This window comes from Cololabis saira, chromosome 5, assembly GCF_033807715.1.
Source record: "Cololabis saira isolate AMF1-May2022 chromosome 5, fColSai1.1, whole genome shotgun sequence".
Lineage (NCBI taxonomy): Eukaryota > Metazoa > Chordata > Actinopteri > Beloniformes > Belonidae > Cololabis > Cololabis saira.
In genome coordinates, this window is record NC_084591.1 from 14,957,337 (window position 1) to 14,979,767 (window position 22,431).

Below are 22,431 nucleotides of genomic sequence, written 5' to 3' on the forward strand. Positions count from 1 at the left end.
GAGGAGACGCTTTACATTCAGGTGTGTCTGACATGTGATGTACTCATGTTTATTCAAATGTGTAGCTCAAGGGGAGCTTTGCATAGAGTAACTGACGTTTGCATAGAGTAACTGACGTTTGCATAGACTCTATGCAAACGTCGGTTGCTCTATGCCATAGAGCAACCGACGTTTGCATAGAGTAAATTACGTTCGCATAGATAGAGTAAATGACGTTTGCATAGAGCAACTGACGTTTGCATAGAGTAACAGACGTTTGCATAGAGTAACTGACGTTTGCATAGAGTAACTGACGTTTGCATAGAGTAAATGACGTTTGCATAGAGTAAATGACGTTTGCATAGAGTAAATGACGTTTACATAGAGTAACTGATGTTTGCAGCGACGTAACTGACGTTTGCATAAAGTAACTGACGTTTGCATAGATGTAACTGACGTTTGCAGCAACGTAACTGACGTTTGCATAGAGTAACCGACGTTTGCATAGAGTAACTGACGTTTGCATAGATGTAACTGACGTTTGCATTGAGTAACTGACGTTTGCATAGAGTAACTGACGTTTGCATAAAGTAACTGACGTTTGCATAGATGTAACTGACGTTTGCAGCAACGTAACTGACGTTTGCATAGAGTAACCGACGTTTGCATAGAGTAACTGACGTTTGCATAGATGTAACTGACGTTTGCATAGAGTAACTGACGTTTGCATTGAGTAACTGACGTTTGCATAGATGTAACTGACGTTTGCATAGAGTAACTGACGTTTGCATAGAGTAAATGACGTTTGCATAGAGTAACTGATGGTTGCATAGAGTAAATTACGTTTGCATAGAGTAAATGACGTTTGCATAGATGTAACTGACGTTTGCATTGAGTAACTGACGTTTGCATAGAGTAAACGACGTTTGCATTGTATGATGCTTGTACGTGTCAGCAGAGCAGAGACAGTGATTCTTCTGAATGTGAAAGTAGTGGTTCTGTTCAGAAGAGCAGTGATGACGACTATGAGCCTATGAGATCTATGTCCAGAGGACGCGAATTAGCGGTCACGGGGGGTACTGCACCGCGGCGAAATGGAGTGACGGAGAAGTCCGAAGGTTCATGACTGCGTCACAGTGACGGCGTGTGCTCTGCGTTGGTTTGACGCAGAACCATAATTCAGGCTTAACTCACACTGGAAACAATGTGTGATTCCTTGTGAATAACAAATGTTTATTTGCACTATTTTGATAGTCTGACGGTCTGACCTCACCCCTCATTGCAAAACATAAATTACCAATTCTAACTCTAATAATTATTTCTGGCATTGTCATGATATATTGTTTCATATTATTATATTAAGTTATGAAATATCATGGGATGTTAAACTATATTATTTTATTGTTATATATAATAGTATGGTGATATAATTTGATTATATGTTATAATATTTTATAAAAATTATGTTATATTAGGATATTACTATATTTATATGATATCATGCTACACCACTCTATATGATAATTATTTATTTGTTTACTCTCAAATTAATATTCTCAATTTATGTATCTATTTTCATCATCTTATTTACACTCAAACACGGCGCGCGGCACACGCACGCACGCACGCACGCACGCACGCACGCACGCACGCACGCACGCACGCACGCACGCACGCACGCACGCACGCACGCACGCACGCACGCACGCACGCACGCACGCACGCACGCACGCACACACACACGCACACACACACACACACACACACACACACTCTTTTGTCGTTGTTTGCACTGTATGTTGGTAAATTAAAAAAAAAAATATTTGCACTATTTTGATTGCACCTTTTTCTCATATGTTCAGTTATTTTGATAAATAGACTATTCTTTGTTGCCACACCGCTGTTTTGTCATTGTGTATATTTTGTCCACTTTCGTAAAATGAATTCCTAACGTCCTCATATGAGGACATCACTTTTTAGGAAAACTACAACAGGTCCACAATAACTAGAAGGACTCAAAAATGCATCAATGCTCAATTTTGTTCGGGTCTCAGGAGGATAAAAGTGATACAAATGTGTTTCAGCATCAGAGAGATGATGATAAAGCTGCTCATCCCTTCTGGACGTATCTCTTCTCCACACACACTTTCCTAATTGCATTTTCCTCCCTTTTAGGAAACATTTTGGTCTCATAGATCTTTTTTTTTGTATTTTTAAACCTCTGTTGTGTTGTCCTTCAGTGAAGTACAATCACATCAGAGATGGACAGAGATCCTCCTCGCTGTCACTCGTTCTGTTGGAGCTCCTGCAGCGAGCTGTTGAAGAAGGTAAAACTCTGCAAGTCGTCGCCACCTCCTCTCTGCCCATCTCAGCTGTTTCAAAGATCTCCGTTGATCTTTTTCTTCAGGTGGACGGAGCCAGAAAATCCCCCAGTTGATCAGCAGCCGTATCTAAACCACCTGTGACCGTCGTTTGTAACAAAACTGACATTTTTAATTTTCTGATGTTGTTGGAATTTGTTGTGTTTGGTATATTTTTCTACAGTAAACGTTTGTTTGAGTTTATGTGGAGTATACTATGCTATATGAATTAAAATGAATTGTCTGACAGATATGTCTTTAATTGCGATTTGTTAACCTCTGACTTGAGCTGGGATCCTTTGACCCTGAATAATAGGTGGCGTGTATAGATGATGGATGGATGGATGTGAAGCTGCATGTATAAGGTTTGATCTGTAAAACTTGGATGTTTCCTTTTGGTAGTACTTGTCAGGTTATGTAGGTTTTAAAAAAAAAAAAAGAGGAGGAAGAAGCTCCAGGCAACACGTCATTCACTCATTTACACCACTTAGTGATTAACACCAACATTCAGTCATACATCATCGCGCTGTCTTCACCGACGTCACTGAAAGAGTCATGTCTGGGTCAAACACACAAGGCAGTGAGATTTATAGAAGCTGGAGTTTTATTTCCGACTGACAGATGGTAACTCAGAAAATGCAACTGAAGCTTTTACAGAGATTGGTTCCTTTTTTATTTTTTAATTACAGGCTTTCAGCATGGCTTTCTGTCTGCAGCTCGCCGGCTGAATTTCACACATCTACACTGCATCTCTACAGAACTAGAAAAATAATTTGTAGTACGTTTACTGTACAAAGCACTGAAAAACTTAAACCAATGCATCCATGACTTGCTTTATTTTAACCCAAAGCAACATATGGCCCCAAACTGCAACACAGCTGAAGACAAATGAGTCTGCGCCTCAGTTTACCAAGCGACTTTTGGTCTCCTCTTACAAATGTACAAACGACACCTACAGCTAAATCTGTTGGGATTAAACTCCCAATACTGTGAATCTACAGAGGGAAGTGGGCTGAAAGTGCAGAAGGTTTAGCTGTCTGGTGTTTAGAGATTGCAGAGAGAGGATGACCGGAGGAAGATGCAGCTCTCTCGCCCCCTGGTGGCTGCTTAAATGTCCTGCAAGTCCTTCTGGATGTCCCACAGGGTGTTGGCACTGGCCTGGAGTTGGGCCACCTCTTCATCCGTCAGGGTCATGTTGACCACGCTGGCCACGCCGCCGCTGTTCAGCACGCAGGGCAGACTCAGGTAGACCTCCTCACTGATCCCGTACATGTCCTGTTGATGCAGAACCACACAGTCTACGCTGAAGTCCACAACAGTGACTAAAACGTTTTAAGACCATACATGAGAAAGGAGGGTTAGACTGAAAGTGAAACAACATTTTCTTGATCAAGTCATTTTTACATGTTTTACTTCAGAGTAGACTTGTAGTTCTCAAGACCGGTCTTGAGACCATTTTTTTGTGGTCTTGGTCTTGTCTTGGTCTCGGCCTCGAGTCTCTCCATGGACTCGGATAATTGAGATGCCATTGCAACACCAAGGTGACAGAATCTTCAGTTCTTCAGTTTAATTTGGCTACTATAATGGTAATTAATGCAATTTCAAGTTGATAATTGTGTGTATCTTTTCAAGTTTCAGGTTTCATCTACAAATGAAGTACAATTTAAATCAGTAACATTTACTCTTCATTAGACTTTTCTGAGGTGGAGGGGGGTGTTGGAGGCTGGTTATTTAGTTAGAGGACTTTGGGACTAGTTAACAGTCGTGTCAATCCTTAAAAGCACTGGAGTCAATCCTCCAATAGTGTAGAAATAGCAGTAGTGCAGTCGCCGCACATATCTGATCTCAGGTAACTGATGAAAACATTTATAGTGAGTCCAACATCAGACATTCACTTCTCTGTGTTATTGTGTTGCAGTTGAAAACAACCTCATATGTAAACTATGCAGCTGAACCAGGATGGTGCTGAGGTTCTACAACTCGTGTAAGATAACAAAATAACTAGGTTTTTATTTTGGTCTTGAGCCTAACTAGTCTTGGTAGTGTCTTGGTCTCGGTTTAGCCGGTCTTGACTACACCTCTACTTCAGAGTCAACAAGACTAAATGATGCCTGGAAGCTCTTTGGAGGATTCCGTGGCTGAGATGACAAGTATTCAAGCTACAGTGTGAGGTGACAAGCCCTCATCACCTCCTCGACATGGCTGATAGTAGCAACATGCCAGAAGAGGGGGAGTGAGTCCACATGGCTGTCATGCTGACATCACTGCTGACTGATCTGGAGCCAAAACAACACCTCAACCACTGCAGAGCATCTGCTCAGGCAAAGCCTATGAAAAGCGTGTTTATCTCTCATTAAAAAAATGTTCTCGATGACTTTTCCTACACCTCCTTAAGTAATTAAAAAGTAAAGAATATGTCTGCCTTAATGAATGAATGCGTGTGCTCATGTGAACGTTACCTTCACCATGGTGGAGACGGGGTGAATCCGGTTCATGTTCCTAATGAGACTCTCCGTCAGGTCGGCCACACTCAGACCGATGGCCCAGTTGGTGTAACCCTTCAGTCTGATCACCTCGTAGGCACTGAGACACAACACAGCAGCTCACACGCTCACAATCAAGAGAATTTAATCCTGCAGCTGTTAAACTGATTGTTTTTCAAATTACTTTTGCTTATTTAATTTTAACCTTATTAAAGCCACAATGTAAAAGGATGAAAATAAACTACCGGTAAACACTCTTCCAGGTTGATTTTCCCTTTTGACCACTGAGTAGGCAGTGGAAATGTTAGAATCTAGATCAAGCAAACCCCTTCATACAGAACTGCACTTCCTTGCATTGAACACCAGGGGGCATGTGTTGTATTTTATAAAGACTGATGGAGGGAAAGTGGAAACCAAGTGTCAACCATAGACTGTTTAAAACAATGGACGAAGCTTGTAGCTACATGCCCCTTTGGTTTGTGAAGAGCGCCTTGTTGCTTGAGAAGTTGATGGGAACACGTCCACCACACGTCAATCAAAGTTAGCTGCTTCAGCTGAATATCTGACATATCTGCAGAGCTGCAATCAGAGATTTATAGCAGGATACAGTTTAACCGTTTAGCCCACACTGGATTATTACAAATGGCAGGTTGCTTCGGTTAGTGCGGAAGCATGATGATTACGGACGAGGAAATAGAAATAAATGTATTGTACTGCTTTATATTAACTTCCAAAAGGTTTTTTTGAACTAGCCTGTAAATATTTTTATTTCTGCACGGAAGTCAATGCGTTTGCAGCCACTAACTGACCACTAGTGGTCGGTCGAGGAAGTGCAACACATTTTTTTTTTCCACACGAAACTCAACCCGGAAGTTAGACGGTTGGTGTTTGGTTTGTCTGTGAGGAGCACGGGTTGTTCCTAATGGCCGACATTCCAGGTACTGGGGTGAAGCCTACCTGTTAGTGAGAAAAGTTTCAGTTTATTTACTAACATGGTATCAATTAAATGTTGAATGTGTTGCGAATCAAAACCTAAAATCTGAGAATCAGATTCCAAAATCAAAGAAACAAAACCCAGAATCTCGAAGCAAGAAGTCAAAATCTCTAACTAGGCGCATACAATCATCTTTCTAAGTGAAACTTTTCTTTTCTTACCATTTTTTTTAAACCATCATATTTATTTTGGAACCTTCTTTATCAGTTGAACTTTATATTTTTGCGGTTGCAGTTGTGAAACGAGTGTCAAATCAATCTGCTGTGAGGGAGGCGGGATGTAGCCAAGATCTAATAGCACCATTGGGTCAAAATCAGTTCCAAAACTTGCTCGTCGCGTCATTGAGAACCAGCAAGAGGAGGTAAGTCAGTAATGTCTGTCCCTACTTTATCACATATGATGAAGTTGTTGATGACATTAACCATTAACCGTCGACGTAAGGCGCTGAATCATTCAGTAGCCAATTTGTCTTTGAATTGACACCATATTCTAACACTTGGGGCTGACTCCAAAGTCTCCATTGACCCCCATGTTAAAATGTCCAGCTTTGCAGCAGAAATAAACATACATATTTATAGGTTGGAACAAGAAAAAAAGAAAAGGTCTTTGTTTTCAAAGCAAGACTTCAGGTAAAATATCAGGTAAAATTATGTAAAGCAGCAAATGCATGTAAAATTAGGGGCATGAATTTTGCACTGTATTGACTTCTGAGACGAGCTTCTGAGCTGTGAATAAAGACCTAACGGAGCACAGTCATTCATATTTTAAAGGGAATATGTTTTGTTTACTGAAGTACTCCTGTGACTGGCTGTGATCTGGAAGGGTACCAGGACGAACCTTAGCTAAGAGCATGCAGTTTGTGCAAATCGAGCGTTTGGTAAACCAAGGGGTCATTTTTAAATTTCACCACCGACAGCAGATTCAAAATGGGAGACAAATGTTTGCTAGCAGCTCTACAGCTCTTCTGGTGTAGACAGGCTGAAGGAGCTGGGAGCCATAACGGATCATTTTACGACGCTTCCAGTGGAAGTCTGCTGTGGTCGTAGCTTATCTGACCCCGTTAACAGCAGTCCAAGTTACCGCATGACCCTGTTGATGTTGCTTCCCAGTTCTTTTTGTACAGTCGGCGGTTGTTCCCTGAAATTGCTGGCTTTTCATGACGATACATTGCTAGGCAGTGAAGATGTTGATGGCAATATAGGTTGGGTTAGGAAAAAAAGCTAAAAATTCTTCTAAACTGCAAGAACGTTTATTGTTATTATTAATATAAAATAGGAAAATATCTGTATGTTGTCCTAAGCAACGTACAGATATTTAGAGATATGATATCAGCAGAAGGGCGGGGCTGGGTTAGGAAAGCAGGCATGAAAGATTAAATGTAACACGCCTCACAATCTCGTGCTCCCCTTCACTCAGTGGGTTGTGTAGCTTCCAGTGCATGTAAACAGCCTGAATTAGAGTCAGAAATTCCTCACAGATGGGCATTTTCTCCCATAGAAGAGGTGATTTATGACGAGCCTGACACCCGTCTGTAGTCTGTATTTGTTTCCCCTGTTGCCCATTGATACCACCATTCAATGTGTTTGCATAAAGATGGTTTAGCAGTTAAATTTGACCCAGCTAACAACAAGAAAGTGTTGGCACCTCACAGTCCACCATTGAAGTTGTTGTGACTTCAAAACCAAACAGAAACTACGGAAGAGTATTAGGGCCAGGCAAGAGAAAAAAAAATTGATAGTGGAAGATTTTTTTAATGTGCACTTCGTGAAAAAAGTCGGAATTTCGTGAATAAAGTCGAAATTTCGCCTTTTTCTCAACATTTCAACTTTATTCACGAAATTTTGACTTTTTTCTCATCATTTCGACTTTTTTCTCGACATTTTGACTTTTTTCTCAAAATTTCGACTTTTTTTCGACATTTCGACTTTTTTCTCAACATTTCGGCTTTTTTCTCGATATTTTGACTTTTCTCTCAACATTTTGACTTTTTTCTCAACATTTCGACTTTTTTTCGACATTTCGACTTTTTTCTCAACATTTCGGCTTTTTTCTCGATATTTTGACTTTTCTCTCAACATTTCGACTTTTTTCTCAACATTTCGACTTTATTCACGAAATTTTGACTTTTTCTCAACATTTTGACTTTTTTTCTCGACATTTCGACTTTTTTCTCAAAATTCTACTTCAACATTAATCTCGACTTTTTGACTTTTTTCTCGACATTTCAACTTTTTTCTCGAAGTGCATAATGAAAAAAAAATCTTCCTCCTCTAAAATATTATTTTTATTATTCTCCTGCCTGGCCCTAATACTCTTCCGTAAGAAACCACTAAACCAGGATTCAGTTAAAAAAAAAAAAGATTGGTCTTAAAGAGACAGGAGCTAAAACTGAGTATTTTCCAACAGATGGTGACCTGAGGCGCTGCAGCAATGTGCACTATGAAAAAAAAAAAGTCTATTTTTTGAACACTGGAGCATGTAAGCAAATTCCAGCAGTCTACTACATAATATAATGTAAACAAGCAAAGTATGAGCTCTCTAAATCACCTCTCTTACCTGTTCACCACCATCTTGTGGGTCTCCATCCAGTTCTCATCATCATCGTCAGTGCCAATATCGGGATTTAACCTCTGCAGGTTGACTCCAGCCACGTTTGTTCCACTCCACACAGGAACTAACAGACACGCCAAAACAATCAACATTTAAACGAGTACCATACGCCTCACACAGTCATGGCGTGCACCAGGGGCGTCAATTGGGTATGAAGGTATGGCAGCCGCCACACCTTGGCTTCAAGGGTTAAATGTAAATGTTTGTTTTTTTAAATACATTTATGGAATTACTTTGTGTCTCTTTGTATTGATTATTCTATTACTTAATTCTTATAGAATAACTACAAATGCAAATCAGAACAACATGATCGATTTCACTAGTTATTACACTGCAAAAACTCAAAATCTTAACAAGAATATTTGTCTTATTTCTAGTTAAAATGTCTAATTTTTAGTAAAAAAAAATCTCATTACATTTAAGACAAGACTCAAAAACAACCATTTTCACCCGTTTTAAGTAGATTTTCACTTAAAATAAGTAGAAAAATCTGCCAATGGAACAAGATTGTTTTGCTTGTAAGATAAATCTTGTTCCACTGGCAGATTTTTCTACTTATTTCAAGTGAAAATGTACTTGAAACAGGTGAAAATTGTCAAATAACAAGTTATTTTTCTGGTAATGACTCTTGTTTTAAGTGTAATGAGATTTTTTTGACTAAAAATTAGACACTTTAACTAGAAATAAGACAAATATTCCTGGTAGGATTTTGAGTTTTTGCAGTGAGCGAGACTGCATTTGAAAAAGTTCCAATTTTCTTGACCACACAGATAAGCTACATAGCAGACTTCTGTGATGAGTATTTGCTGGACGTGTTGATTGATACTCTAGTTAAGTTCTGTGACTCGTAACCTTGTCATACCTTAGCTTTGACTGAATTGACACCACTGGCATGCACTAGCCATGCACTATGTTACACGAGTCCTCACCACTGGTGTCTCCGTGTTCCCCCAGGATCCAGCCACTAAAGCTGGTTGGGTGGATCCCCAGTTTTTCAGCCATCAGGAAGCGGAAGCGTGCAGAGTCTAAGTTGGTGCCGCTGCCGATGACCCGGTGCTGGGGAAGGCCGCTCAGCTTCCAGGTCACGTAGGTCAGAACATCCACTGTAAGACGGCCACATTAAATACATATGAAAGCTGCACATCATTGCATGGAACAAAGATAAAAATGAAACATTTGTGAAAGTACCTGGGTTGGAAACAACAATGATAGTGCAGTCGGGACTGTATTTGACAATCTGGGGTACGATGTGCTTGAAAATGTTGACGTTTCTCTGGACGAGGTTCAGCCTGCTCTCTCCCTCCTGCTGACGGACCCCAGCTGTTACCACAACGATGCGGGAGTTCGCTGAAACTGAATAATCTGAGAGAAGAGAAAGAGAAGCATTGGGAAGGGGAGAATAAAAATAAAGGGAAAAATATTTGTTTGTACCTTCAAGTACTAATCCAGGTAAGATTTACTGTAAATGAAGCCAATTATAAGTCAATATTGGATGCACTGAAGAGTAAAGCGCAGCAATGGTGCCTCAAGCTTGGCTTCAGTATATATTATTATACTTTATTCTGTGGCCTATACTGTTTTCCCTGTACATGCTCCCCTTGGGATCTATTCTTATAAAATATAACATAAATATATAACATCTCCTTTCACTGCTATGCTGATTCAAATGCAAATTTACATGCCATTAAAACACAACTCCCACTCTTTACTAGACTTTCTGGAGCACATCAAAGCCTGGATGGATTTAAACTTTTTAAATTTTAATGAAAATAAAACTAAGGTCCTAGTTTTTCATCCCAGTGCTGCCCGTGACTTATCTGATGATGTATGTTGATGTACGCCTGGCTCCTTCTATGGCTGTTTTTAAATCTCATCTTGAAACTCATTTTTATTCACTAGCATTTAACTTGCCATGATTGTTTTATTTTATTTATGTGTTTTAGGTTTTACATTGTCCTGTTTTGTTTTTGTTTTCCTTCCGCTTGTCCAGCACTTTGGTCAGCTGTAAACTTGACTTGACTTATGACAACAGCTTTTATTTATCGAAGCTTAAACCGAACTGTATCACCACATATGAGCTATGAACCTGCCTTTGTCTGCAACTATTTTGGGAGTTTTGAGGAAGAGGCTGCCGTGCTGCAGGTCCATCATCTCTCCTTTCAGCTTGTCCTCCACCACGTCCACCAAGGCCAGCTCATCAGCCAGGTCCTGCAACACACCAGAGACGCTCAGATCAACACAGCAACTTTCTTCTTAAGCAGATAAGTTCAAGCAGTTTATTTTAAAGTTCTAGTGTATAACGTTAAGTGTGTTGCTTGAGGAGAAATTCAACATAATACTCTTAACTGTTGTTTCCACTATGTTTGCATTTGAATCAAACATTGGTTCAACAGCTGCCCTTTAATTTCACTTTTTCTTTCCCACCATAATTTAGGGGCAGGTGGAGGGTCCTCAGTTGGTTGAAAAAGGCAGTTTAAGCCACTAGATGTCGCGGCTTCCTACGTAATCAGTACTGGAGTTGAGGGGGGATAAAAAATAAAAACGGTCAAAATCATCCCCCCTTCCCATCCCTTATGTCATTTCATCAATGAATGTGGTTTTACTGCTATTTCAATATTTATAGTCATCACCAGAAAAATAACACCAGAAAAATAACTTATTTGATCATTTTCACCTGTTTCAAGTAAATTTTCACTTGAAATAAGTAGAAAAATCTGCCACAAGCAAAAAAATCTTGTTCCACTGGCAGATTTTTCTGCTTATTTTAAGTGAAAATCTACTTGAAACAGGTGAAAATGGTCCAATAAGTTATTTTTCTGGGTAAGTGTAATGAGATTTCTTTTTTTTAAAGGTTTTTTTGGGCTCTAGTGGCCCTTTATTGAGATGCAGACTGGAAAGGGGTAGAGAGAGAGAATGGGGAAGACACGCAGCAAAGGTGCGCGGGCTGGATTCGAACCCGCGACCGCTGCAGGAGGACTGTAGCCTCAGTATATGGCCCGCTGCTTAACCCACTGCGCCACCGAGCGGCCCGTAATGAGATTTCTTTTACTAAAATGAGACATTTTAATTAGAAATAAGACAAATATTCTTGTTAAAATTTTGAGTTTTTGCAGTGATCCATTTCACTTATCCTGTGAAGGACAGAATCATATTGATAAGTTCAGAAAACTGTTTTTTATTGTTGTGTTTTGATGTATTTGATGTAAGCCCAGTGGATATTTAAAGCTTACAGAAGGCTGCATTTAACTGCTGCTATGTCATTTCTGCAGTATTTCTGCAGGTGTTTTGGTCAGTGCTATTATTTGTAATATATTATATTATTTGTAATCAGCACAAATTATCTGTCCCCATATGATCAAATCCACCATCCCCCCTGATTTGTTTTTACAACTCGAGTACTGTACGTAATAGAACTGTAAGTAAAATAATAATAATTACTTAATAAATAAATAAAATATAATGGAAGGTAAAGTTCAGGTAAATTGATTTCCATTCATGCTTGCCACTCTTACCACTGTGCAGACCAGGATGTTGCTGCCAAATATCTCCTGAAAGAGTTAAGCCACGCAGAACTGACTCAGCAAAAAGCCAGTGAAAGTGAGCCCTTTTGATTGCATTGACGTGTTTCCTCTTTAACGTGGACATAGAGAGGATGAGATCACGATCAGATGCTGGGAGATCAGTAATCCGATGTCACTCTAGGAGGATCCTAGGTATTACCCCATGCGGTGACAGCAGCAGGCACGGGGGGTAATCTCAGCAACGGCACAAACACTATGATTCTTACCCGTAGCAGGATGCTGATAGCACAGGCCATGCCAACCTGGCCCACACCCACAACTGTCACTTTATTCCTGGGGGGCTCGGGAGGACCGCTGAAGAGCGGGGTAATCAGCCTTTGCAGGATTGAAGCCATTCTTAGAGCTAAAGAGTGTAAATCAAAGAGCAAATGGAAAGGCATCTGGTCAATCAACATGCATCTTTTGTGATGAATTAACAGATGAGAAAGAGTCGAGCGTTCCTGAATGCAACCTTGCATGCACAAACTTCTTGAATATTGCAGTCTCTCATAGTGTAGAATGATCTAAAAAATGTATCCCGTATTTCAGCAGTAGACATGAAAGAACAGACTTTTTGAAACATCTAAATTAACCGGAACAGCTACACATCACTGTGACGAGCTCCACCCCACACATCCCTCTGCAGAGTTCACCTTGAAAAGACACGCAGCCAAAAACACACAGAAACGGCAGCAATACTTGCTTTGATCGGCGAACCTCCGGGCTGCAATGTATAAATACCACCATGTAACCAGCATGGCAAGCTGACAGGGTACCTAAGGTGTGTTTCCCCCAGATCTGTCTTCCCCTTGCATCCACAACACACGGAGTCAGAGCAGGTATGCGGTCAGCTGCAGCAGCACAGAGCACATGTGACTCAGGACCAGGCGGAGGAGCTGTGAGCTGCACCGTGCTCCTCTCCATCCGCCCTCCTCCCTTAATAGAGGACGGAGCACTATAATCGGATGTCAGGCTTGACTGACTTCCTGCAGACTGTTAAAGGAGTTACTGTAATCCCTTAACACTGCTTCCATCTGCTGCACTTGCTTTACAAATGATCACCAACTCTGGATGTCTCTAAATACCGTAACAGCAAAAAATGATTTATATTTATGGTAATGTGGATTTTTCTTCCCATTTTGATTCACATACAGTATGAAACCATTCTGTTACTGTTCTGATAATCTAAATGACATCAATACCTTATCCTGCACAATATAAATACTGATGAGCACATGAAACTGACTCACAGTCCCGATCTAAGATATTATCATCCCATCACTAAAAGGATGCACAAGCCTCTGCAACAGCATTCCCATTGACAGTCCAATGGAGAAACTCTCCATTAATTATCCCTGAGTGAAACTGGATTACCAGCAGAGTCTTGTGTTCCGAGCATGTAAACATGACCAGGTACTGAATTGGCTTAGCAACAAGGTCAGCCATGAGGGACAAAAGCCTTTTATACGTTCCTCCACAGTAAAGTACAGTTTGCTTTTGAAAAGTTAAAGAACCAAAGCAGAAAAGTAAAGTGCCTTTTTCTATTCATATTTTACAAACAGGACTTGTGCAATGACTTTTAAAACATCTGTCGGTGACAAAACATATCAAGACACCCTTGAAATTGAATATAAAAAAGTTATAGGACAGACAAAGTTTTGACTTCTGTGTAGTTAATTATATAATGAGCCACGCAAATAAATAAGACTTGCAGACACAAAACATGGGCACAAGACTATACAATATAAAGTTTATAGTGTCATGCCAAACATGTAATAATGCAACAAAAGTCAGTTTTTAAGAAAATGCTGTTCTACTTATTAATCCTTGACTGAAATACATGTTTCGCTCAAACAGGAAAAACAAACTAACAAACCAAATAAAAACTACAAATACACACACTTTACTTGATTGATGTGATGTTGTGTCTTTAACTTCACAACATAATTTCTTGTTTCCTGTTAAAATGAAAAAATAAAAGACTTCCTAACAATATCTTTTTAGCAATGCAGGACGTTCTGTGGATGCATCTGGAGACGCACAAGCAGGTCTGCTGGTAGGTCTGGGTAAAGAGATGACTAAAGTAAAATGTGACGTGGATGTCTCCAGTCCCCCCAATGAGCACAGACAGAAGAAAGAGTGAAGATGATGAATGCATAGAAGAGCTGAGCTAGACAGTTTCACTTAAATCAAGATGAAAGGTTAATTTACACAGTCTATCTAACACTGTTTACCTCTGTCAGGTTTCTTAAATGTGCATGATATGAAAGCGTGGCTGTTCACCTGTTGTCTCGAGCCTCCGACTACTTTAAGTATCGCTGCTTGTCCTCTTCCAAAGCTGCAGAAGGACTCGCCGTTGGTGTGCTGTGTTGTTTGAGGCTCTTCTTCCTGCTGTGCTGTCAGCCTGCTGGATTTAATAGATTAAGCTTCTCCATCCCCTTCAAAGTCTGGCACTCCATGGGTCACCTCCGGCACATATTTTACACTGAATCTTTTTTGTGATTATTTTTTTAAAATATGGTTTTAAAAAATGAAGTAGTCACAAATGAGATTGACATAATGGTTGCTGATGACATCTGTGCAAAAAAGCATAATTTCCCACATTTACTGGCACATTATAGTACAATTGCACATAAAAAAAAAGTATCTCCATCAATGAAGGCCCAGTAAAACAACTGCAGCTCATCCTGCTGGTACACCGAAAAGCTGCTGAGGGCTTTGGAGGTGCATGTTAGAAAACAATACCTTGATGATTGACAACAAAATAATAATGAAATGCAGACAATAAGGAAAGCTACAGTCAAGATTGGTGTTACAATGACATATTGAATGATTATTGGTTACTTTTGCTCATGTGAACAACCATTAGTTTAAGTTATCCTAAAAAAATAATTTTAAATTGCTTTATAAATAAAGTTAAATTGAGTTGCTATAACTTTCATATGGATACTATGCAATTAACTTACATACATTTTCCATACTATGAATTATGAACTTCTGCCATTTGACATTAAAACAATCAAGACACGGTCAAGTTTGGCACAAAAGAATGAACACTGTCTGATATCTTATTTTTTTGCAGATAAATAATGCTTCATCATATATGAATAAATATCAAAATTATGAAAAACAAAAACAAAAAAAAAGGAAAGATGTAGTGAGTAATATTTGGGTGCAGCTGCATATGTGCATACCATGGATCTGGCATACTTAGGTTTCCTGTACTGTATGCAGAAAAACCGCTTCGGTTGATTCAGCGCTTGATTGGTTGAGTTTGCCCTTGTTATGGAGCAAAATTCAAATTGATTGGCTGAGAGAGCCAGGGGGCGGGGCTTATCAAAACGTCATCGTTTCTCTACCGAGGTCAAAGAAAGGAAACGCCTTTAGAAAATGGTCGTGGCACCCAAAACAAGATTTGCGCGGTAATAATTTAAACATGCTGGTAATAATGCAAATATAACTGTTTTAACTTACCGTTACTTTGCACCTTGGTTCATAGTTTTCATAATTTCCGCTCACGTCATGTTGGAAACTTTTTTTTCACCCCCTCTGCAGACTTGCGGGTAATTTTTTGTTGAAGTCTTCAGTGCACACTTGTGATAAGATTTACTTTATCACATTACACCAAATTCACATCAAATTCCTTCAAAATAAGGGTTTCATGTGAAGACGGTTAGTAGATATATATAATGTTGGGATAGATAAGTTTACAACAAACAAACCAAAATAAATAAAATAAAAACATTGAAACTGTTATTTAAGAATTGAAAAAGACTTACGGTAACAACCAAGTTTATTTTATGATACACAGTCTACATTATCATAAATAGATTAAAAATCCTTACCCACATAACCCTTGTTTCTGTCCTTTGTGGGAGAGCTGCCTGATAAGAATCACTTGTTAAATCAGCAAAAAAAATCTGATTGATACAGTATTACTTGCATGTCACATATTGCTTAAAATGTTACCTTAAAATGTGTTATAAAAAATTGAACATGTCACTTTAGAAAAATACCTAAATAGAAACAAAACCTCCTCAGAAATCTTTCCATCCCAACATCACCCCCAGTAAATGCATCCATGATTCATGCAGGTAACCAAGTCAACACAGATTAACCTACAGTGCCGTTGATGGTGGCAACGTGGCCCAGGCAGAAGTAAACGACTGACAAATATAAACGGCATCAACATTTCAAAAGGGATTTCTTTTTCTTTTTCCTAAATGTGTCCTTTTTGGAGATGTTTCATGTCTGGTCAAATGCAGTCCGTGAGTTGGGCTATGTGGGTGCACTGCAACAGCCAGTCCTGCTCGGAGGACTGAAGGATCAGAAATCTTTAAAAAACAAATTAAAATCAAAGAAAAAGCACAACAAAGCACTAAAAACAAAGTTCATGTAAACTCAAAAGGACAAACTGGTAAAGATGAGAAAAAAAAAAAGATGAAATGCTTCATTTTTTTTCTTTATTCAGTCTCTCAAATATATGGCAGGGATTCAGTCCTAAAAGCTCCCTCTTATGGGTTCTGTTTGTAAATGGATGACATGATTCATTATCAGTTAAATCATGATTATGCTACAGAACTGAAATGTCACTCATGATCACAAGGCTCCAGCTGACATAATTTGAGCTTAGATCAGTCATCAGGTTGGGATAAAATAAAATAAAAAGCTTTGAAGCTGGCGGATTTTCCTCATGCAGTGATGTGACCTGATTACACCGTGCGTCTCCTCCCACCACAGACCACATTAAGAAGTCTGAATCTTATCAACCTGAGCACAATAATACTACCAACCTATTCCTATAGCTAAAAAGCAAAATGCTGAAATTAATACTTGATACAGAAACACGGAGACATTCTGGCATTAGTAGAAGCGCTGCTTTGTGCTTAAAAAAATAAAAATAATGGGTTTGAGGGCTAAGTGCTAACGTGTCCAGGCACTTCAACAAAAAAGCACCTGGCGTCGAGAGTTAAAAACTACAGTATGACTGTCAACGACTACAACCATGCATGGATAAACTGGCCTCTCCATACTGCACTCACATCTACATATATGGGTTAATTCACACAAAGACACAATTCACAGATGAAAATCGACATTAAAATTAGTCTCTTCTGACTGCCACATAACAGTGTTACCCAAAAGCTACTGTTTGAGTACACCTCCCTCTTGTGGTGGGAGGAAAGCTGGAAACTGGACAAAGTTTATCATTCCAATTAAATCCTGTCCGAACATGTAGGAAAATAGGGAAACCAGGATTGCTGCTTGAGTTGTGGTGTGCTGTGGCAGGGAGGTGGTGTCGGCATGGTGACGAACTGCTGAGGGTCTTTAATTACCAGCGCCTTCTGTGGCGCTGCTGCTGATGCCCAGGTAGGAGGCCGCCGTCTCCGCCGCGCCTCGGACCGGGACGACCACGCTGTCCAGCAGGCCTTTGAGCGTGTTGACGTGAGCAGAATCCAGGTTCTGGTAGGCGTAGTAGAGAGACGCACACACCACCACGAGGAGCAGGAGCTTGAGCAACAGGGACAGGTAGGCTCGTCGGACCGGCGCTTTGCTGGAGAAAGGTGTGGAGCTGAGGGGTCTTGAGAGCATCTCAGAGTAGGAGCGGGTCTCGGTGTGGAGGCTGCGCTTCACACGCGACTCATCCAGCCAGTACTCGGTGGGTTTCAGAGGTCGACCGGCCGCCCCTTTGATCGGACGTCTGCAGGTTGCACTGAAGGGAGAACAAAAAATTTGATCATTTTCCAGATTTTCCTGAAAATAAACCGAACCAATCTTAATTTATGCTGTCTTTTTTTTTTTTTTAAAGTTTACAACAGAACCTCGTTGTCTATTTCGTCATACTGAGAGTATTCATCAGTCAAAGCTGCAGAAACCAAACATGGCATGGGCCATTGTTTCTGTTCAGAAATGGCCTCTGGTTAAAAAAACAAAACAAAAAAACCTCAAAAGGCCTCATAAAAGCAAGTATTTTGCCATTGTGTTACAGGTTTTCAAAAGTCCAGCAACTGTGTACATTGGACCATCACCCCAACACATCACTGCAGATGGCTTCCCACCTTGAGAGTTTGTTTCTGCTAGTTTTGTCTCTAAACACACACAAAAAAAACAACCTAAACATTACCTGATGCCTGTTGGTGTGCTTATTTCATTGGCAAGGATCTCTTCAACCACACTGTCGCCCATCTTTTTTGGTGTGTCTTCAGTCATACTCTCCTCTACCAACTGCTAGTGTGAGAAAAGGGGGAGGAAAAAAAAATAACAAACTCTATAGTTCAAATATAGTTCAGTCAGCCTCATTAGGGAACGGTAAAAAGTGCATCACCTTGGCTTGCCGTCTGCTGCTGGTCCTGAGGGTGACCGGAGTTTTCCCTCTGCTCCTCACAGACCTCTCAACCACAGGAACGGGCTCCGGTACTGGGGCAAGCTCTTCTAAATAAGCACATTACAGTTAATACAACTGAGGAACAGGCCAGTATCACTATACAGAGGTTTTAGCTATTTATTTTGTCTTGGTAATGGAGGTAAAGCATCTAACAATCTGTGATCAGAGCTCACCATCTTCTTTGTCACTGTACTGGTCAGAGTTTGTGCTGCCGTTCTGGTTACTGTCTGCTTTGGGGAGAGTTGTGACATCAGCTTCTGGTTCAGCTTCAGGAGAATTTAAAAGCTTCTGCAACTTCTTCTCATAAACCTTACGGGTGGTGGCTGAGTGGACACAGAAAAATCACATAATGTAAATAATATAAAAATGTAATATCCAGGATTTTCCAATTTGCAAGTTACTTAAAACATATGCTGTGCATGCACAGCAAAGCACATTTATATGCAAAGGTGTCTTTATATGAAGGTCTAAGATTGCACAGGCTGGTAAGTCACTTAATTACAGGTGTTTCAAGTTTTTTTTTTAAACCCCCCATAAATGAAACAATTGCTTGTCTCAGTGTTACCTGCTTCAAATGCCATGTATTTTTTTTATTTATTTTGTTTCTGTGTAGATGAAGTTATTTTTGTAGTAACCTCATGCAAAACTAATGTTTCTTGCAACTTTTATTGAAAAAATGTGCACAGCTTTAAATTTGACAGCAGAGGTTTTGGACGCATACTGGGAGTAAACATGTCAACAATGTCCTCTAGAGTTCAGAGGGAAAAAGGTGTCAAGACTTTTACTAACCGATGTTTCACCAAACTCTTGGAGTTGCAATCCCCTGCACAGGGATATGTTATCAGTCCCCCAAAGAAAGGTAAACAATGAAAAGGGATTTATACATCTTTTTTTTTTTTTTTTTTTTAATATATATATATATATATGAGTGTAAGGATTGGCAGAGTGAGCAGAAGCTCCAAACTGCTGCAGAGCCAATCTAACACATATCACATATGTCTTTTGGATTTATCATAAAATAAATAAACCAATTAACGGTATTCACAGTAAAGTTGAGTTGTACGATGAATGAATTGATTGATTGATTGATTAATTGACCCTCAGGTCGTCATTGTAAATGAGAAACTGTTCTCAAGTGACTTACCTGGTTAAATAAAGGTTAAAAAAAATTATTAATGGGGACAAAAAAATCGAGTATATATATATATATATATATATATATATATATATATATATATATATATATTATTTAAAACAAACAAAACAATTTATTTCTCAGGATAAACGTTTTTTAAGACAAGTAAATAACACTAATTTTATCTCCAAATTAAAATGTTTTTCTTTTTTAGTTAAATGGTTTAAAGATTAGTAAATTTTTACATTTCATTACTTGTTCATATCATCGAGAAGCTTTATTACTGCGGCATTAAATCATACTTGGATAAACGGGTCATTTTTGACCCAGGTGTGTAAACTTAATATAGTAATAAAAAAATTAAGTATATTCAAAAATAAGGCTGGAAACATAAATAATGATGCATGGTACTCAAAAACAAGATATCTAAAGAATATATGGATTATTGAATACTAAAATACATTGATCTAAAAAGATACAGGAAAGAAAAACCCAGCCTTCATGAGATAACATGGGATATGAATGCGGGTCATTTTTGACCCATGTTGTGCATTAAAAGCTGTGTACTTATTTTGTGCATCAGAGGGTTAATAAATAATTTATACAGCAGTGCATGTTTTTAAATCAAAATTGTGATTATTAATTGAGCATAATTTTATTTTTTTTTGTAAAAATAAAAGGGATTGGGCTATAAAACCTGCAGCCCTGAACTCACCAACAACGGGTCCGGTTTCCACCCCATGCTTTGTCAGCTGCTGTTTTAAATCTTCATCCGTGAGATCTGTCACCTCCACTTCCTCCGTGCGAGGTTTATCTGTCTTTCTCGTAGCTTTCTGCAGACATATTAAAAAAAAAATTAATTAATTAATAATAATAATAAAAAAGTACTTTCATCGTGACAAAAAAAAAACCAAAACAACAACAGTGTGAATCGCTCCGCAGACAAGTGGCGGGAGAAATCTCACTGGTTTGAATGTTTTCTAACTTACTTTCCCGGAGCGGCTCCTGTTGGACACCACGGGGGCCGGCAGCTCCTCGTCCGAGGAGAAGGTGTCTGCGGGCGGACTCTTCTTGTTGTTGAGCACCGTCAGGTTCTTCAGGTACAGCTGCACGTACACCTCCTTCTTGTGCTCTCCGCCGGGCAGCGCCACATTGTTCGCGGCCAGCTCGCTCTTCAGCTTATCTTTGGTGAGGACCGACGGGTCTTCCAGGAATTCAGCCATGTTTGGGGGGGAAAAGGGTGTTATATTTCCCCTTTCTCTGCGTTATTGCGGCTTTGGTCGTTTACTGAGCCGCTGCGAACCACAACAATAACAGAAACGTGAGGAAGCGCGCTGTTGTCAAACAGAAGTGGCGCCCTGCTCCAGCTAGCGGCGCGGAGAGAAAAAGCGGGGTTTTTGGATCAAAATTAACGCTCAATTCGACTCGTTAGCCCGGAAGCGAAAACATTCACCCGCGGTGGTGAATTTTCCAAAACAAATGCAAGTATATCCGGGGAACAAAATCCGTAGAAAAAAAGACATTAACGAGCTTCTAAATTGGAGTGAATTAGCTTAGCTTTCAAGCCGGTCCACTTGCCGCTGTCTATCGGCGGTCGCGACAGGACGAAAAAACAAGCCGGCTCCTGATTGGACGGACGGCGGCAGTAAGCTGCGCTCTGATTGGCTGGCTAAGAATGGAACACTGACGAGACCCCGCCACAAAGGAACCGCAGCTTAAACACAAAAGGCTTTAAACTAATCTGTAATTAAATTATCAATTTTTCACTCGATTTCTTTTTTTGGCGTTGTAAAATCCTTATTATTTAACGTTGTTCACAAATGTCAGTTTAAGTTAATTTTCAGTGATACGAGAGCTATTTATATCGTGTCTTAATGGAACTAACTAGTGCAGTTATAACTGTGCATATTGCTGGGTTTTTAAATTTGCATGCAGTATGTATTGCATACAGTATGCGCCGTCATTGTGGTAAATAACGAGTGGCTATAATTACCATTAATGTGTTTAAAAGGTTTGACATTACATAATATGGCAGGAAGTGGTTGAGATTAATTCCGCTTCTGTAACAGTAGGGGGCAGTATAACCACATACATATTTTTTTTTAGAAAAGGAAAGTTTTTTTTATGGGAGTTTAATTCTTTTCTTTTTTCAAACAGTAGGCGTACCCTCTTTCAATGCAAAAGTTGTACAAATGAGGAAATTAATAGAAAAAAGTCCATGAAAAATCGTTATTTATTCAACATGAAAAAAAGGCCAGAAAGTAGAAATACTGGAAAGAAAATACCCTTATTTTTTCCACTGGAATTAAGAGGATTAGAAGTAGCCAGGTACTGATAATGAAACGGATTTGATTAATTGACTCCATTTGGAGTCCATCAGTCTACATTTGCGCAGAAAGGAGGTTCCTGTTACAAATCCTGGCGAGTGTCCTTTTTCTGTGAAGTTTTCTTTTTTTACTTCAGCATCGTCCCACACTTAAAAAATATCCATGTCAGGCTGCAGGTTGTTAACGTTTGTCCACACGAGTGAGTGTGAACATGCATTGTTGCTTGTCTCGTTTGTCTCTTTGTGGCCAGTGAGTGATGGACTGCTGACTTGTCCTGGCTTTATTCCACTTCCCCGATGACAGAAGGGTTAAGCTCCAGCCCCTCTGCGACCCTGAACGGGATTAAGCAGCTATAGGAAACAGTGGGATGGCATTCTACAGTGAGTAAATTTATTCACGTGTGGAAAGCATCCGAGACAGTTGCCAGATTTTTCCACAAGTGGATATCAAAGCATGTTAAGCCCAAGCTCAGATCACGCAATGTTCAGAAATACTCGAGAAAATAGATAGATAAATAAATAAATAAATAAATGAATTCACATCTTTCATTAAAGAATTTACTTGCCTCAGTCAACATGGTAAATGTCCAAGTTAAGGC

At 39.6% G+C, this 22,431-nt stretch overlaps 2 protein-coding genes across 7 annotated transcripts; both read right to left on the reverse strand.

Annotated features, from left to right (window-relative positions):
* Positions 1-2,925: 2,925 nt before the first annotated feature.
* Positions 2,926-14,390, reverse strand: LOC133443789 (L-lactate dehydrogenase B-A chain-like). 3 transcript variants are annotated; one of them, XM_061721015.1, is made up of 8 exons: positions 14,270-14,390; positions 12,214-12,350; positions 10,517-10,634; positions 9,615-9,788; positions 9,356-9,529; positions 8,373-8,490; positions 4,799-4,922; positions 2,926-3,614 (listed from the first exon to the last, which is right to left on the reverse strand). In XM_061721015.1, the coding sequence occupies exons 2-8, from the start codon at positions 12,340-12,342 to the stop codon at positions 3,447-3,449; spliced, it is 1,005 nt and encodes a 334-aa protein (XP_061576999.1). In that variant the 5' UTR covers positions 12,343-12,350; positions 14,270-14,390; the 3' UTR covers positions 2,926-3,446. The 3 variants fall into 3 exon arrangements, with proteins under 3 accessions (XP_061576999.1, XP_061576997.1, XP_061576998.1); XM_061721013.1 differs by lacking the exon at positions 14,270-14,390 and adding an exon at positions 12,763-12,925; XM_061721014.1 differs by lacking the exon at positions 14,270-14,390 and adding an exon at positions 12,690-12,882.
* A 1,371-nt stretch (positions 14,391-15,761) lies between these two features.
* On the reverse strand, positions 15,762-21,107 carry tmpob (thymopoietin b). Of its 4 annotated transcripts, none has more exons than XM_061721019.1 (6): positions 20,496-21,107; positions 20,222-20,339; positions 18,545-18,694; positions 18,312-18,415; positions 18,111-18,211; positions 15,762-17,699 (listed from the first exon to the last, which is right to left on the reverse strand). In XM_061721019.1, the coding sequence occupies exons 1-6, from the start codon at positions 20,727-20,729 to the stop codon at positions 17,315-17,317; spliced, it is 1,092 nt and encodes a 363-aa protein (XP_061577003.1). In that variant the 5' UTR covers positions 20,730-21,107; the 3' UTR covers positions 15,762-17,314. The 4 variants fall into 4 exon arrangements, with proteins under 4 accessions (XP_061577003.1, XP_061577002.1, XP_061577001.1 ...); XM_061721018.1 differs by having other exon boundaries at positions 18,111-18,214; XM_061721017.1 differs by having other exon boundaries at positions 18,312-18,418.
* Positions 21,108-22,431: the final 1,324 nt, after the last annotated feature.

What these genes read in the sequence shown, in the direction of transcription:
- tmpob (XM_061721016.1), bottom strand. Translation starts at nt 20,729, where the DNA reads ATGGCTGAATTCCTGGAAGACCCGTCGGTCCTCACCAAAGATAAGCTG. An exon ending in GTACAGTGACAAAGAAGATG is followed by an intron (nt 18,419 to 18,544) that starts GTGAGCTCTGAT and finishes GTGCTTATTTAG; the next exon opens with AAGAGCTTGCCCCAGTACCG. An exon ending in GCAGCAGACGGCAAGCCAAG is followed by an intron (nt 18,215 to 18,311) that starts GTGATGCACTTT and finishes TTCTCACACTAG; the next exon opens with CAGTTGGTAGAGGAGAGTAT.
- LOC133443789 (XM_061721013.1), bottom strand. Translation starts at nt 12,910, where the DNA reads ATGGAGAGGAGCACGGTGCAGCTCACAGCTCCTCCGCCTGGTCCTGAG. An exon ending in CAAAATAGTTGCAGACAAAG is followed by an intron (nt 9,789 to 10,516) that starts GCAGGTTCATAG and finishes CTCTTCTCTCAG; the next exon opens with ATTATTCAGTTTCAGCGAAC. An exon ending in GGAACACGGAGACACCAGTG is followed by an intron (nt 8,491 to 9,355) that starts GTGAGGACTCGT and finishes CGTGTCTGTTAG; the next exon opens with TTCCTGTGTGGAGTGGAACA.